General features: G+C 31.4%; 1 protein-coding gene across 10 annotated transcripts in view; it reads left to right on the top strand.

Annotated features, from left to right (window-relative positions):
* The first annotated feature begins 2,235 nt into the window (after positions 1-2,235).
* LOC127720422 (paramyosin-like) overlaps positions 2,236-14,918 on the top strand; it is a 76,945-nt gene continuing 64,262 nt past the window's right edge. For 3 of the 10 annotated variants that reach the window (XM_052227002.1, XM_052227000.1, XM_052227001.1), the window contains exons 1-2: positions 8,472-8,597; positions 9,488-9,601. In XM_052227002.1, coding sequence (XP_052082962.1) covers positions 8,544-8,597; positions 9,488-9,601 — 168 coding nt within the window. In that variant the 5' untranslated portion in view covers positions 8,472-8,543. Of the gene's footprint in view, positions 2,419-8,466; positions 8,598-9,487; positions 9,602-14,918 lie in introns of those variants that run through there. The other 7 variants (XM_052227009.1, XM_052227011.1, XM_052227006.1 and 4 more) reach the window with 5 other exon arrangements.

Here is a 14,918-nt window from a genome sequence, read left to right as displayed (position 1 = left end):
AAACGATAAAACTAACGGCATGATTTATATGTACAAAACAATGAAAAAAAATATGACATATAACAACAAACGACAACTGCTGAATTACAGGCTCCTGGCTTGGGGCAGGCACATACAGAATGTGGCGGGGTTAAACCAACCCTCCCCTAACCTGGGACAGTGGTGTAACAGCACAACATATGAACAAACTAAAAAAAACAAGTTGAAAATGGCTTAACTTATCATGTCGATACAAAGCAGAAAAAAAGTTATAAAAACACAGACCGGACGTGGCAGGGTATCTATACATCCCCACAACAAAAAAGACACTTACTAGTACAAATCTGAGAGTACTTGCAATTACTGACAGCTATAGTTTAAAGCCAATGACAACTTATAAAAAAAATCATGTATCTAAGACTAAAATATCAATCAGTACACATCCAACATCCAATGGATGTAGAGTAAAGACGACATTAATTGTCAGAGAAAAACATGACCTTGTTCAATGCCAAATTATAGGTATCGACAGATTGTAGAACCGTGAATATATATATATGCATATGTATATAACAATAATATTTAGTTTGGTTTTAATGATGTTTGTTTTTTTATCTTTTTTTCTTTAATCTTTGGTGTAGTCTTTTTCGTATCTATTTTTTTTTTTTTTTTTATTTTTTTAATTTTGCATCCAGCTAAATAGTACTATCGGATAACATTTGTGACATATATATTATCCTGACGGATGCTACTAATGGAGCAGGATCAGTCAGATTACCCTTCACGACATGCAGTGGCGGATCCATGGGGAGGGGGTTCCAACACCCCTTTTTTTTACGATCAATGCGTTTGAATGGGGACATATGGTTGGAACCTCCCCTTTATCCTGGGTTAGTTCATTTATATGTCTTGGAGTTTAGTATGACGTCCATTTTCACTGAACTTGTACACATTTTCATTTAGGGGCCAGCTGAGGACCACCTCCGGGTGTGGGATTTTCTCGCTACGTTGAAGTCCCATTGGTGGCCTTCGGCTGTTATCTGCTCTTTGGCCGGGTTGTTGTCTCTTTGACATATTCCCCATTTCCATTCTCAATTTTATGGTCATTACTAATATTTGCATGCATAGTGATGTATCTAGCTAGAGTGATCAAAAAAATATAAGTAGAAAGTCAATATTGATGAGGGTCTGGATGGAGGTCCTTCATTTCTTTATTCTGTAGCAACAGGAACAATTCTGCCGGGTATTCGGGGATGCGGACCACAGCTAACACTAGCTTATTGACTGAATGACGATGGATGCCAAACTGAGTAATAAGTACTGTAAATGAAACAAAAAAATATATATTATCCAAATACAACTTTAGCATGTAAACTTCCAAACTTGTCGAAATATAGCAATAAATGGAATGGTAGGTATGTGGTAGTTGCACTAACCTTGTTTTGGAATATAACTCGGCTTTCCTTTCCTAAAGGTAGCCAGTCCTCAGAAAATTTGATAAAGTTAGCTAAATAGTTTATGTATAAATTTCAAATATTCTAAATTTTGGTCAATGATATTTTTAATTTTTCAAAACATAATAAAAAAAAAAATTCTGAATAGAAATATGATATGTCTTTTCTAAACAAATTATGAATTCCAAGTGGATTAAATGTGACTAATTTGTAATCTTTAGACGAAATATTCATTAACAATATGAAATTTGGAGTTAAAAAGTATAGCTAACACCCCATTATGCTACAATTCTTTAACTTTCTTTACCATTTTTCTTTATTTATTTCGACTATTATTCTCTAGTATTATTTATATATCAAGTGTAGCACCCCCAATATTATCTTTTCTTTATTTTTAGGTCTATTTTTCTCTATTATTTATTTTTATCCTTTTTTCTGCACTTTTTTCGTTGTCTTTTGTTCTCTATTCTGAAAACCTCACCCAGACCCTCGTTAATATTACTAGCAGGTTATTCAACAAAAAAAGGGGGGGGGGTATTTAGCTCAATGAAAATTCGTCTGCTACGACTGGCACTTGCTAGTAGTATGTCCTCCTCAATGAAAAGTAGTGCAGTATAATACGTATGTTATTCATAAATAAAACGCGATAAGTAATTAAAATATGCACATCTAGATATTTTAAATTAAATGAATGAAAACAGTTGATATAAACGGTAAATTTGTTCTGTATAAATAAATATTCTTAGGTGATCATTACCGGAAGTGCGCAGGAATATTGTTGATATCGACACACACTGATTGTTTGAAAATGGCGACCACCGACATGTAGCGAGTTGAACAAACACTATAAATAAGTTATGCATGTCTATTTAAATTTCGAATACATTCTGGGGTAGAAAAAAAAACTTACAAAATGTGACAAATGAAGGATATATTAATTTCGAAGACGTAAAAAATGGCAACTGCGGAAACGCCACGATTATTGGTGAGTTTTCTATGTAACGTATGTTTGTAAACATTATATCATTGCACTTCAAGAGATGCATAGTGGGATTTTAAAAGTTACTCTTTTCCTTTATATCTGTGTGTCGAAACATGAATGTAAAGTCCGATATAAATCATATTTTCCTTTGTATTATTTTGATATTTTCATCTTAAATGCTGCACCAGTACACCATTATTTTTAAGTAGGTGATTACCTATTGATTACTTACAAGCATGAACTTGCACACAAACATGCTTCTGTTTACTATTTACATCACAAATTCAAAGAAAAGATATTATAGATTATTAGTTATATATCCTTAAATATTTTAACATCTAAACATGAGCAAAGTTATATTTGTATTTATCATGTTTATCAGTTTATAGATATAGCAGCTTTCATTGCTTACAACACAATAGTTCCATTGTTTTTTGTAAGCACAATCACAGATGTGCTATGGTCATTATTAACATTACCACAGTTAAAGAGATTTATTGGGCATTTTAACAGACAGTATAGTGTCATTACCCATTCTGTAATGTACAAAATGTATTAATGATCAACAAAGAAAACATTCAAAACGAAAGAAGCAGAGACCATCCACATTAAATACATTTAAGGCAAATAAAGTTTAACATTAAACTAGCACCATAAAGTGCAATTACAGGAAATATTGCAACATTTTTGTACATTTAGTTCTGTTGACTTCAATTGAAAATGATTAACGGGACAAGGTTTATTTTCTCTGGTAAGCCGTGAATTTGGTAGGCAGTACATTGTGTATATCACTACCAGGACAGAGTGTGTCAATACTGATGAAGAAGTTTTATATTTATTTGTGAAGGATGTTCAAAATGAGAGTCTGTATTTTGTCAACAAAAATTCAGTAAAATAATTGTTAAAAAAAATCATCAAAAAAGTTACTTTCCTGTGTTTTTGCATAACTGTGGAGAACAAAAATAATAGGGTCTTAGTTTCATTTTAATATCAATTCAATACCAAAATTAAGTTATATGTATAGAAATGTTGCTTTGGGTGTAAAAAGTGAAGTTTAATATTTTATGCAATTCAACTTTAACATCTCATTATCTGATCATTTTAATGTTTATTTAAGGATATTTTTTTATACATTTAGTCTAAAACAATCCTTAAATTTGGGAAGTGATCAAATCAAATCTGTCAATTTTTGTATTGTTTTTTTAACATTCATGATAGTTGGGGCACTTCTACAGGGAAAACATGGTCGGAGACCCTATATTTTTATGCCCCACCTACGATAGTAGAGGGGCATTATGTTTTTCGGTCTGTGCGTCAGGTTTAAGTTTTTGGTCAAGGTAGTTTTTGATGAAGTTGAAGTCCAATCAACTTGAAACTTAGTACACATGTTCCCTATGATATGATCTTTCTAATTTTAATGCCAAATTAGAGTTTTGATCCCAATTTCACAGTCCACTGGACATAGAAAATGATAGTGTGACTGGGGCATCCGTGTACTATGGACACATTCTTGTTATTACATCATTCCATTCCCTAAAAGAAAGATAAATACATATGAAATCACTTTAAAAAAGTTCTGAAAAACTTGAGAATGAATTTTAACACAAAATCATGTAAACGACAAAATATTCATTAGTTATAACTAAAGACATGAAAGACAACCATTCTTATTGTTGAGTGGAAAGTTTGTAAATTTAATAAAAAAAAGCTTTTTGAGCTATCCTTATTACCACAATTGGTGAATGGTTTAGATGGCCTGATAAAGGGGCAAATAAGAATGAAAGAGGTGGATTGCAATTTAAATCTTTCACCAATATGGCAGTCAACTTCATTTCTGATTTATCTTTGCATCTGTGAGTAAAAAATCAACAATCAACCCTGAAGTGATTGTGTATTTACAATGTATACACAAATGTACAGAGGGTTCCAACTATGTGAACTTTTAGTGGTCCACGTGTATTTGATCATTGGAAATTCTTACTGTCATACATTTTTGGTTGAATTTTTGTGTCAACTGAAAATTGATACTTGCTTTCAACAGATTATGTTAAAAATATTTTAAAGCATAAAGGCATAATTATCCTTCATAGATTTTAAAAACATAATCTTTTATTTGTTTTCATTGGGCAGTATGCCACAGTTGATTTACAGAATAGGTATTTTACAAATGAGCTTTTGACCTGAATGAGTGATTAACACGTTAATTTGACCATAATAATGTTTAATAAGCTGGAAGTATAAGTGATTTAAGGTATAATTAATAATGATTATTGGCCTCTAAGTTTATGGTTCTGAACTTCACTTTTTAAAAGACACTATTTAGCTTTTTCTCTTAAGAACTACTTTTTTCCATGTACATTGTAAAATTGCAATTTGTTAACTACATTCTTAAAATATGTGAACATACAATAATGTATAATTGCAAATGAATACCTTAGAAGTAGTTACTCATAATTATAAGTCATGGTAGAGTTTAAAAAACTTACAAAATGTGACAAAAAAAAGGCTCAACGGCAAGTTAAACAAGTACATGTACAAGTGGGTCAGTAGGACATTTGAGTCGGAGACTCATAATTTAAAATTAATTTATATTACTTTTATCCACCTCGGTGGTCTCATGGTAGTGTGTTCGCCTTGAGTGCGGGAGGTCAAACCAAAGACTTTAATATTTGTATTTGTTGCTTCTCCCCTTAGGAGTAAGAGTAAAGACTGGTCGGCTTGGAGTCAGAATAATGTGTCCGGGTAAGATCTCATGTCTTCCTGCGGACTATTACCTTGTGAACTTCCACGTTAAAAATGTGACTCAGCGTGTCAATCTACATGTAGTACAAAGCAGCGTTAATATTCTTCAGGGGTGTGACAATGCCATGCCCGACTCATACATTTGACCAACCGGACAAGCTATTTTTTGTGTCTTTGTTGCCCGTGGACAAGTAAAAGATATTGGTTGACAATGTTAATTTATATAATCATGTAGAAAAGTCCTCAAAATTTATTCGTCAAAGAAGAAAAATATCAAATAACAAAACGAATGCAACAGGTTTAAGTAAAATAACATCAATGATCAAGAAATAGAGTGATTTTCAAACAACAAAAAATAAGTATGCGGTTTCATTAATATTTTGCGATTTTATTCCCCATTGATCTGGGATCGTGGATCAGGTCAATTATTTGGTCTTCATCTCCTCATTAACTTTAAAACACAGGCTCGGGGTAAAGAAATATGTCATGATATAATCTCCCAGATACATGTAAGCTTATAAGGATAGAAAAACATTGCAAAATTGGCCTCTAAATTCTTTAGTTTAAAGTCGTTTTTTTGGTTGGTTTCTTATCTATATCATTGGTGTATACTCTACTTATCTTTTTATCATTCTAACATACAAAGACCAAGAATACCATTTTCATTGTGTTTCAAAATTGTTTTAGAACATGTAGAAACATACATGTTTACAGTAAAATACATCTTCTTCATTCAAAAATTCAATAAGAAATCAGGGCAAGTAACTTTTCTTCCGGACAAGTAAAATTTACAATTTCACTTGTCCGGGGGCGTGTGGTCACAACAAATATTTCCACACCCCTGTATTCATATTACATTAATATGTTCTCGTCCTAAATATGCATATTATCATTATATTACTTTTATTTAGGCGGTACCATCTACATGTATATTGTAGATGTACATTTTGCACACTCCATATATTTTACCCATAGAGGTGAAAAATAAGCATTCTTTATTACACATTTACACACAGATTTGTATATTCAAGTGAGGTAATTAAAATTGTTGATTATGAAAATAAACAATATATATAACCTGTCCTTTAAATTCAGTGTAAATGTTGACTTAGGTAGGTATAGTGATAAGACGAAGAATGAAAATTACATATAATAGCTTTAAATCTTCCTTTGACAATATCCCTTTGTAAATGGTGGTACTGTTGAAAATTGGAGTAATCGTTACCAGACAAAAGAGTTAATCTCTAAATATTTGTCCAGTGTGGTACAAAATCACTGTAATTTAATTGGAGTATGAAAAGAAGTTTAGATATGATGAATTTAAGGTCAAAATTATACACACTTATGTCACTAGTGTTTCTTGCCATTAAATGTTAAAATGTCCCTAACATTTTGACTAGTCAGCAGTTTCATACTCTTTTTGTATGTAACATTTTCTGGTTTTTTTTAAATGTACAGGTGTAGTTTACCTGGCCCTATAGACCAAATAAATGTCCTCCAGTTGAGCCTAGCAATATTCAAGGTAATTTAAACACTGTCCAACAGTGCCTTTACAATCTGGGTTATTGCACTAAAGTGCCCTTTCAGACAACTAGTACCCTTCTGCCCTGAGATTCAAGCTGGAACACTGGACCAGTTTGAGCTTTTATCATCAAGGATATTCTTTTTACAAAACGATGAAATCAATTGAAATCAAACTTTGCAACAGTTATCATTATTATTGTGTCTACATTCAAATTGCACCTTCAATATTATGTCTATGAATTCTTGCCTAAGAACCTATCACAGTTATGGATTAATTAAAACAATAAATTCTCCTGTGTTTTCTAAATTAGTTTTTTTACATTGAGGGAAACATGCATTTACAAATCATTCTTATGTGTAGATGCTAAAGGAGCCACACCAAGGAGCATATACATTATATTAGCTTTTGAAGTTAATGAACTTAATGAAGACAAACATACATGTACATGTAAGGTCAAAAGGTTGTTATTACTCTGATTTCTGAAAATTTTATTATCTTTTCAAAGAGATCCTTAGGATTAAAGTTTGATTTTTACCTTTGCTGCAGTAAATTTAATCCAGGTTTAGATTATCTTTCTTATCATTATTGTCAAAAACTAGTCATGTTAGTATAGGTAATACCTTGTGAACTTTTGTACTGAACGTTTTCAAGAGGTTTTAAAAGCTGTGGGAATGTGCATGTATTTTTAATTTTGGACTTTTGATAAATTTTCAGCAATTGTCTTGTGCCCGAAATAGGATATACCCATAATGGCCATTAAATGTATTAATACATTTGTTGATTATTCAATTGAGTGGTAAATAACTGCTTTCTGAATTTGAAGTTAAGTGAAAAAAAGTAATACATGTACCAGTATTTCCACTAACATGCTGAAAAAATAAGGGTTGGTTTGTAGCCAAAGAATTTAATTTTTCAAAAAGTTTATGACTGGTTTCCACAGGGCAAACACTCTGACTTTTAAAAATTTGTTTAAAAAAGACAAAAAATGTTAATGGTATAAATAAGGTTTTCGGCACTTAAAATAAGGGTCAGTTAATTCCTGATGGATTAGCAGAAACATGTGTATTTTTGTTGAGGCCTTTTTTAACTTATAGGAAAGTTGACATTTTCAATTACATGTGTATGTACAAAATGTAATAAAAAAGTGTATTTTTTGTTGTAAATTGAAAACCATTATAAAAGTAATTTGAACTACATAACCTTAAAATTACTGGGGGTGAAAGTAGATTGTTGAAAGTTGGCAAGTTATATATAATTAAAACACTGGGTGTCAAAAGGATATGCCTCAATCGATTATCTTGATCAATTTGAATAACGATAAAGTTCACACTTTAATCCAAAATAACAATAAACACGGTCTTTTGTTATAAGATAGACATGTATTAAACAGTTTGAACTTGATTGTTTTGTTTTCTTTTCATTACAAGGACTGTATATATCCGTACAACAGACATCCAGTCTGAGATTTTGATAAAATTTGGTATAGATCTTTGGATTCTATTTAAATATTTGAAAATTGTCTTAGAACATCCGTATGGAAATTTAAGAAATTGAAAATACATGTACAATTTAACGGATTTTAAAAATGGAATTTAGTTAGGGAATATTCATACATGTGAAATTCTTTAATATGAATGAATTATGTAGGATTTAAGTGTACAAAATGTTTACTTATGATATAGGTATATTTGATTGAATTTTATGAATGTGTGAAGACATGTGGAATTGATTACTATAAACAAATATATGATAAAGTGTTGAAGGCATTGTCAAAAAGACTGGCTTGTGATTTATGCATACATGTACATCAAGTGATTACAAGGGGATTAGAATGTTTTTTGTTTGAACATGGTATATCAGAATGGAAGCATTGAGTTCTATTTTACCTGAGGAGTTGGAAATCATTTATGAAGAGGTAAATTTCAGTTCATATGCCATGTATGCAGGGTTCTTGGTAAGGCACATACAGTAGATGACTCATCATTTTTGGCTGGAGAAAATCACAATTTTTTTTGAAAACACGACTGATTCAAAGGTACATGTAGTACTCACCAGAATTTTGAAATATTGACTTGGAACTTGCCCAAGTAAATTCCTACCGAGAACCCTGATATAATGCCAATAAATATAGAAGTGTACATTATATATTCCAGTGATCCAAGTAACTTCCATTATCTATGACTACTGGAATTGAATTTTTGTATTTAAACCTTGACAAAATTTTCATACCTTTAAGGTTTCTTCATGACCCCCCAAAAAATTAATTGCACCAAGTATTCCAAATATTTTAATTGTACTATTGAAATTCACTTCCTTGTAAGGGTAGATAATGCCTTTTACAATGTACATTTTTTGTACCCTGCTGAAATCAGATGTGTAACATTCAATGTAAGAGGCAGAGTGGTGTACATTTGTACATGTACATGCATGCACAGTCACCTACATCTTCATATAGTGTTCATTTCTTTTCCTTTTAAGAAATTAGAGTTGATGGGAGATCTTTACCTTTATACATTGTTCATGTAGATATATAGAATAGAGTGAACAGTTAGCACTAAAAGTCAATGGTTAAGCATGCACAGTGTGAATCCAGTTACTGCAAATAATGAAACTAGATCAGCAATGCTGCATGGAATGGTACATTGTATTATGCACAGAAAGTCGCCTTAAACCTCATTAAAGAAAGGGTATTATATTTTTTACTGACAGTTTAGATTCGAAATTCAGCTACACTAGGACAATGTCCAAAGAGTATTATCTTATTATCATTACTTAGCTTTTTTTTAAAACATCACATTTTTTTAGGAGAGTCCTTCAGAGATTTCAGCTGAAATTGATCGTCGACTTGCAGAAGATGGCTTGGAATGTACAGAGGAAGAGAAACTTCTCTATGTATGGAAGTTATACCAGCACACAGAGGTAATTAAGATGGAAAACCTGGCTACTAAAACGACAATTTTGCATTTGTTCCAGTGTCCTAGCTACATTGTAGTCCAAAATAGAGGTCATAGCTTCCCTCTGCCCTTCTTCCCTATTCATTTTTGTTTTCTTAAGGCGAAAAAAAGATTTTTTCTATGCAAAGAATAATTTAAACTTCTTGAAAAAGTTTTTGCAATAAAAAAATACTTAATATCAAGTAAAAGTACATTAATTTATTCAATTATTTCAATTTTTTTATCTACAAACTATCTGTTTTCGGATAGAAAGCCACGCTAATGTGTCCTTTCATCTTAAAACTCTGCCCTTCTGCCTAAAATCGTATATTAAACACTATTCAGAAAGCAGTTTATTAAATGAAAATACGTATTTCTATTATTTGATAAAATCATGATCAAGTAACATGTATCGATCTTTGATGGTGATTTTGCAATATATTTTTTAAAAAGTTTTTCTTTGACGATTTTACTTGTTAATACATGTACAATTGACAAGAATTATGGACATCATAGCCATGAAATAGACTAAGTTAACTTATTTGACATCAAGTATGGCAAGCAGATTTGATCTTTTAGGAAATTTATTAGTCCGTACCTAAAGTGAGTGCTTGAAGTTTTACCTAATAACTTCCAGAAGGTACATGTATTACCATATTATGTATTATTAAGTTATGTTCATTGATTGTAGTTCATGATGATGATTAAATGCATTTTATGACATATACATTTAAAAATATGCTCTTTCATGTTTTGATTGCACAAATTTAAAATATCTTCCCAGACTTTAATATTTCTATATTGTATGTTTTTGGTTGTGCATTCCTTAAGAGAATTTTAAAAAAAAGGTATTACGATCGTTATATAACATTTGAAACTCAATGTGAATGATTATGTTGTAGTAGGTTAAATTTATAATCTCCCTTTATGATTGCCGTAATAAGGATTAGCAAGAAGCATTATATTGAGGGGCATATGAATCTTTTTTGGGATGTCGGAATTAGGCTGTTTTATTTGGGCCTTTATTTTCCTAGGAGTTCATGATTTACCCTCGTCTGGACTGTGGAATTAATGATTAATTTTTCAGGATCTGAGAAAGAATGCTTTATTTTTTCGTGAATTTGGAATGACCACCCCTCCTACCGCCCCTTTATATTACTAGGTACAAAGCAATGTGTGAAATGATTAGGGGTTTTAATATTTAATGTTAGCTTTTGTCTGTATATAAACCTTAACATATTTCTTATGATGAACAAAATGATCTTTCTCGGTTCGATATTAAAAACTTGTCAAATGAAATGATCGTATTATAATGTCACTCTGACCTTGAAGTGCCATGATTGAATCACTTTCTTGTTCAAGAGCTATAAAGATTAAAATATAAACAATTTTTGAAATATTCAATTTGAACAGATATTTGAATCTAATGTCAAATGTTCTTTTTTTTCTTCAAATTTTTAATTAATTTTATGTGTAAAATTGACATTGAAAAAAATGCAATTGTCAATATTAATGAAGTGGCTTTTTACCCCACTGAAGGTCTTAAAAAAAGTAAAAAACTTGCAGAGTGCAGAATAATCTTTTTTCTTTTGTAAGGAATGATAATTTTTAACTTTTAAAAGTTTTACTTCTTAAAAAACTTAATGTTATTGTTTTAAATGAATGCCCCCTGTAAAGTCATCAAGTTTTGACAGATGGTGTGTTCAAACAAGCATATAATGCAGGGAGATGGAAATTAGAAAAAGATATTCCAGAATTTAGAATAAGAAGACAAAATATAACTCTTAAATGATAGAGAAAATATATTTGTACCATGCAGGATACATGTATGTATTCAATGACCTAGTCAGCAAAATTTCAGAATCTGAAACCACTTCATTACTCATTTAACCACCTCGGTGGTTTCGTGGTAGTGTGTTTGCCTCAAATGCGGGAGGTCATTGGTTCAAACCCCGGCCAGGTCAAACCAAAGACTCTAAAATTGGTATTTGCTGCTTCTTCGCTAAGCACGCGGCATTAAGAAGTAAGAGCAAAGACTGGTCGGCTCAAACTCAGAGTAAGAATAATGTGTCCAGGTAAGGTTACATGTCTTTCTGGGGACTGTTACCTTGTGAAGTAAACATTAAAATTCGCCTCAGCGTGTTGGTCTAGTACAATGCAATGTAAATATTCATATTACATTAACATATTCACGTCCTGAATATTCATATAAATTTGCCGCTGGATGTTAAGCAGCCATCCATCATCATCTGACATCATCATCATTATCCCTTTAATGTCAAATACATGCATTGGTCTGGAAAGGAAATTGGTAGAATCAGTCTTGACATTTCATCCAGCTAAGTATTACTGTATGAACTAGCACATGAACAAATTTGAATCATCAGGACAGTTTTGTGCATTGCAGGTTATTGGATGATATAACATATATTCTCTTTGAATAACATGTAATATTTGTCACTGGACAAAAAGCAATTGTGTATCAGTGACTATTGTGACAGACCCCGTTTACACTAGTAAAAAAGATTGATCTTTAGTCTAGTGTAAACGTGAAAGTTTGATCTTCATCAAACTTAAAAAGTCCTCCTCTCGATGTTTTTTGAATTGATCTTTTTCAAGTGAAAACACTTAGATCAATCTCCATTTATCATTTTAGAAGTGAAAGTGTTATATTTAGAAATGAAAATATATTTGCGGATGTCTAGTTTCGGGTATCCTCACAAATGTCTGCCTGTCGAGGTTACAACCATATTTCCCTATTGACAGAACATTTGGATAAGATAAGTGAGCAAAGAAATGGATTTGGCTGGTTTTACATCATTCTTCTGAATCGATAAACTCTACATACATGTACCTCATCTTGAAATGCATTGACCTTTCCCTTTAAAACGAATCGAAAATATAAGTAATAATTGCGAACACAATTCCAATGACCCAACTATTTTCTCCATGCTTTTGCAGTGTGTGATTTTCCACATGAAATGCACACATTAGTGTTTACGATTGTTAGACTGGTTCTTTTTTATATTGCAGTGTAAACGCACTAGATTTTATAAGATTGATTAAGATCAATATTGCTTGTGCAAATGTAAACATGAACTGGTCTTTTTAAGATCGATTTCGGTTCAGTTTTGTGCAAGTGTAAACGGGGTCATACACTGCTATTTCCAATATAGGCTTCCTTTTAGTACATACATGTACTTTAAACTAAAGCAATTTACAGGTATTTTTTGTAAAAAAACTTTGTTGTACATCATTTCTTTCACCATTCATATGTTTTTTTTTTTATTTCTAAGCATAAAATCTAATACAAATTTAGTTTGCAATTTGTTTTGTTTTTTAATTTTTAAATAAGATAACTTAAAATATGTCCAAAAATATATAAAGTTTTGATGCAAATACAAAGAAATATTAAAAATAATTCCATGCATGTCTCATTGGCAATCATACCACATCTTATTGTTATACCCACATTTGTTATTCAAGGAAATACACGTATTCAGTCTGGTCTTTGGTGGAGAGTTGTCTCATTGGCAATCACACCGCATCTTCTTATTGTTATACCCACATTTGTTATTCAAGGAAATACACATATTCAGTCTGGTCTGTGGTGGAGAGTTGTCTCATTGGTAAATCATACCACATCTTCTTATTGTTATACCCACATTTGTTATTCAAGGATATACACATATTCAGTCTGGTCTGTGGTGGAGAGTTGTCTCATTGGCTATCATACCACATCTTATTGTTATACCCACAATTGTTATTCAAGGAAATACACATATTCAGTCTGGTCTGTGGTTGAGAGTTGTCTCATTGGCAATCATACCACATCTTATTGTTATACCCACATTTGTTATTCAAGGAAATACATGTATTCAGTCTGGTCTGTGGTGGAGAGTTGTCTCATTGGCAATCATACTACATCTTCTTATTGTTATACATGTACCCACAATTGTTATTCAAGGAAATACATGTATTCAGTCTGAACTGTGGTGGAGAGTTGTCTCATTGGCAATCATATCACATCTTCTTATTGTTATACCCACATTTGTTTTTCAAGGAAATACATGTATTCAGTCTGGTCTGTGGTGGAGAGTTGTCTCATTGGCAATCATACCACATCTTATTGTTATATCACCATTTGTTATTCAAGGAAATACACGTATTCAGTCTGGTCTGTGGTGGAGAGTTGTCTCATTGGCAATCATACTACATCTTCTTATTGTTATACATGTACCCACAATTGTTATTCAAGGAAATACATGTATTCAGTCTGGTCTGTGGTGGAGAGTTGTCTCATTGGCAAATCATATCACATCTTCTTATTGTTATACATGTACCCACAATTGTTATTCAAGGAAATACATGTATTCAGTCTGAACTGTGGTGGAGAGTTGTCTCATTGGCAATCATACTACATCTTCTTATTGTTATACCCACATTTGTTATTCAAGGAAATACATGTATTCAGTCTGGTCTGTGGTGGAGAGTTGTCTCATTGGCAAATCATATCACATCTTCTTATTTTTGTAGGTACATAAAATGTATCTAGTAATCAGTTTCATAACTTCAAGGTTTCTTCAATAATTGTTACATAATGTTACCGTACATAAAATCAGGTTAATGTTTTCTGCATGATGGAAGTAAACTAGCTTAAAATATATGAATGCTTCATTGTAGATTTCTCTCAGGTAGTTGTAAAATTGAAGAAACAAAAAATATCATTTAAAATGCAGAATACCTTAAATAAAACTTGTCAAGGTTATATTTATAAAAACTTGCAAAATGATAGTTTTATGCTTTTTAAGTATTTCATTATAGATTTCTCACAGGTAATTGTAAAATTGAAAAAAAATCTTTTAAAATGCAGAATGAATATTATAAGATTAAATTATAAAATTGAAAAATGATAGATTTTCTGCATGTTTAATATGACATATACAAGTTTTATGCATCATTGCACTTTATATAGTACTACATTGTATATTGGTTTGAAAATGATCAAGCATTATTAATTTATATATCTATTTTATGATTGAAATCTTTTGTGTAAATTGCATGTTAACACAATTGAACTTTGAACAAATGTTGTCCTGTTGATCGAAAATTCTAAATTTAAACTTAGTGCGGTTTTACCAACAGCTTGCAAAACACAAAGACTTCATAGACTTGCCAAGATTTAAATCAAGATTAAGCTTGGCCAACTGAAATATTGCCATTTCCTCAATTAAGTATTTGTTTAATGCAGTCATAGTTGTGCATACTCATAAAAGTCATTTAAATAACATGGTGTTCAGCTC

Source organism: Mytilus californianus, unplaced genomic scaffold (genome assembly GCF_021869535.1).
Source record: "Mytilus californianus isolate M0D057914Y unplaced genomic scaffold, xbMytCali1.0.p SCAF_11, whole genome shotgun sequence".
Taxonomy (NCBI): domain Eukaryota; kingdom Metazoa; phylum Mollusca; class Bivalvia; order Mytilida; family Mytilidae; genus Mytilus; species Mytilus californianus.
This window is presented reverse-complemented; position numbering and strand designations above follow the sequence as displayed.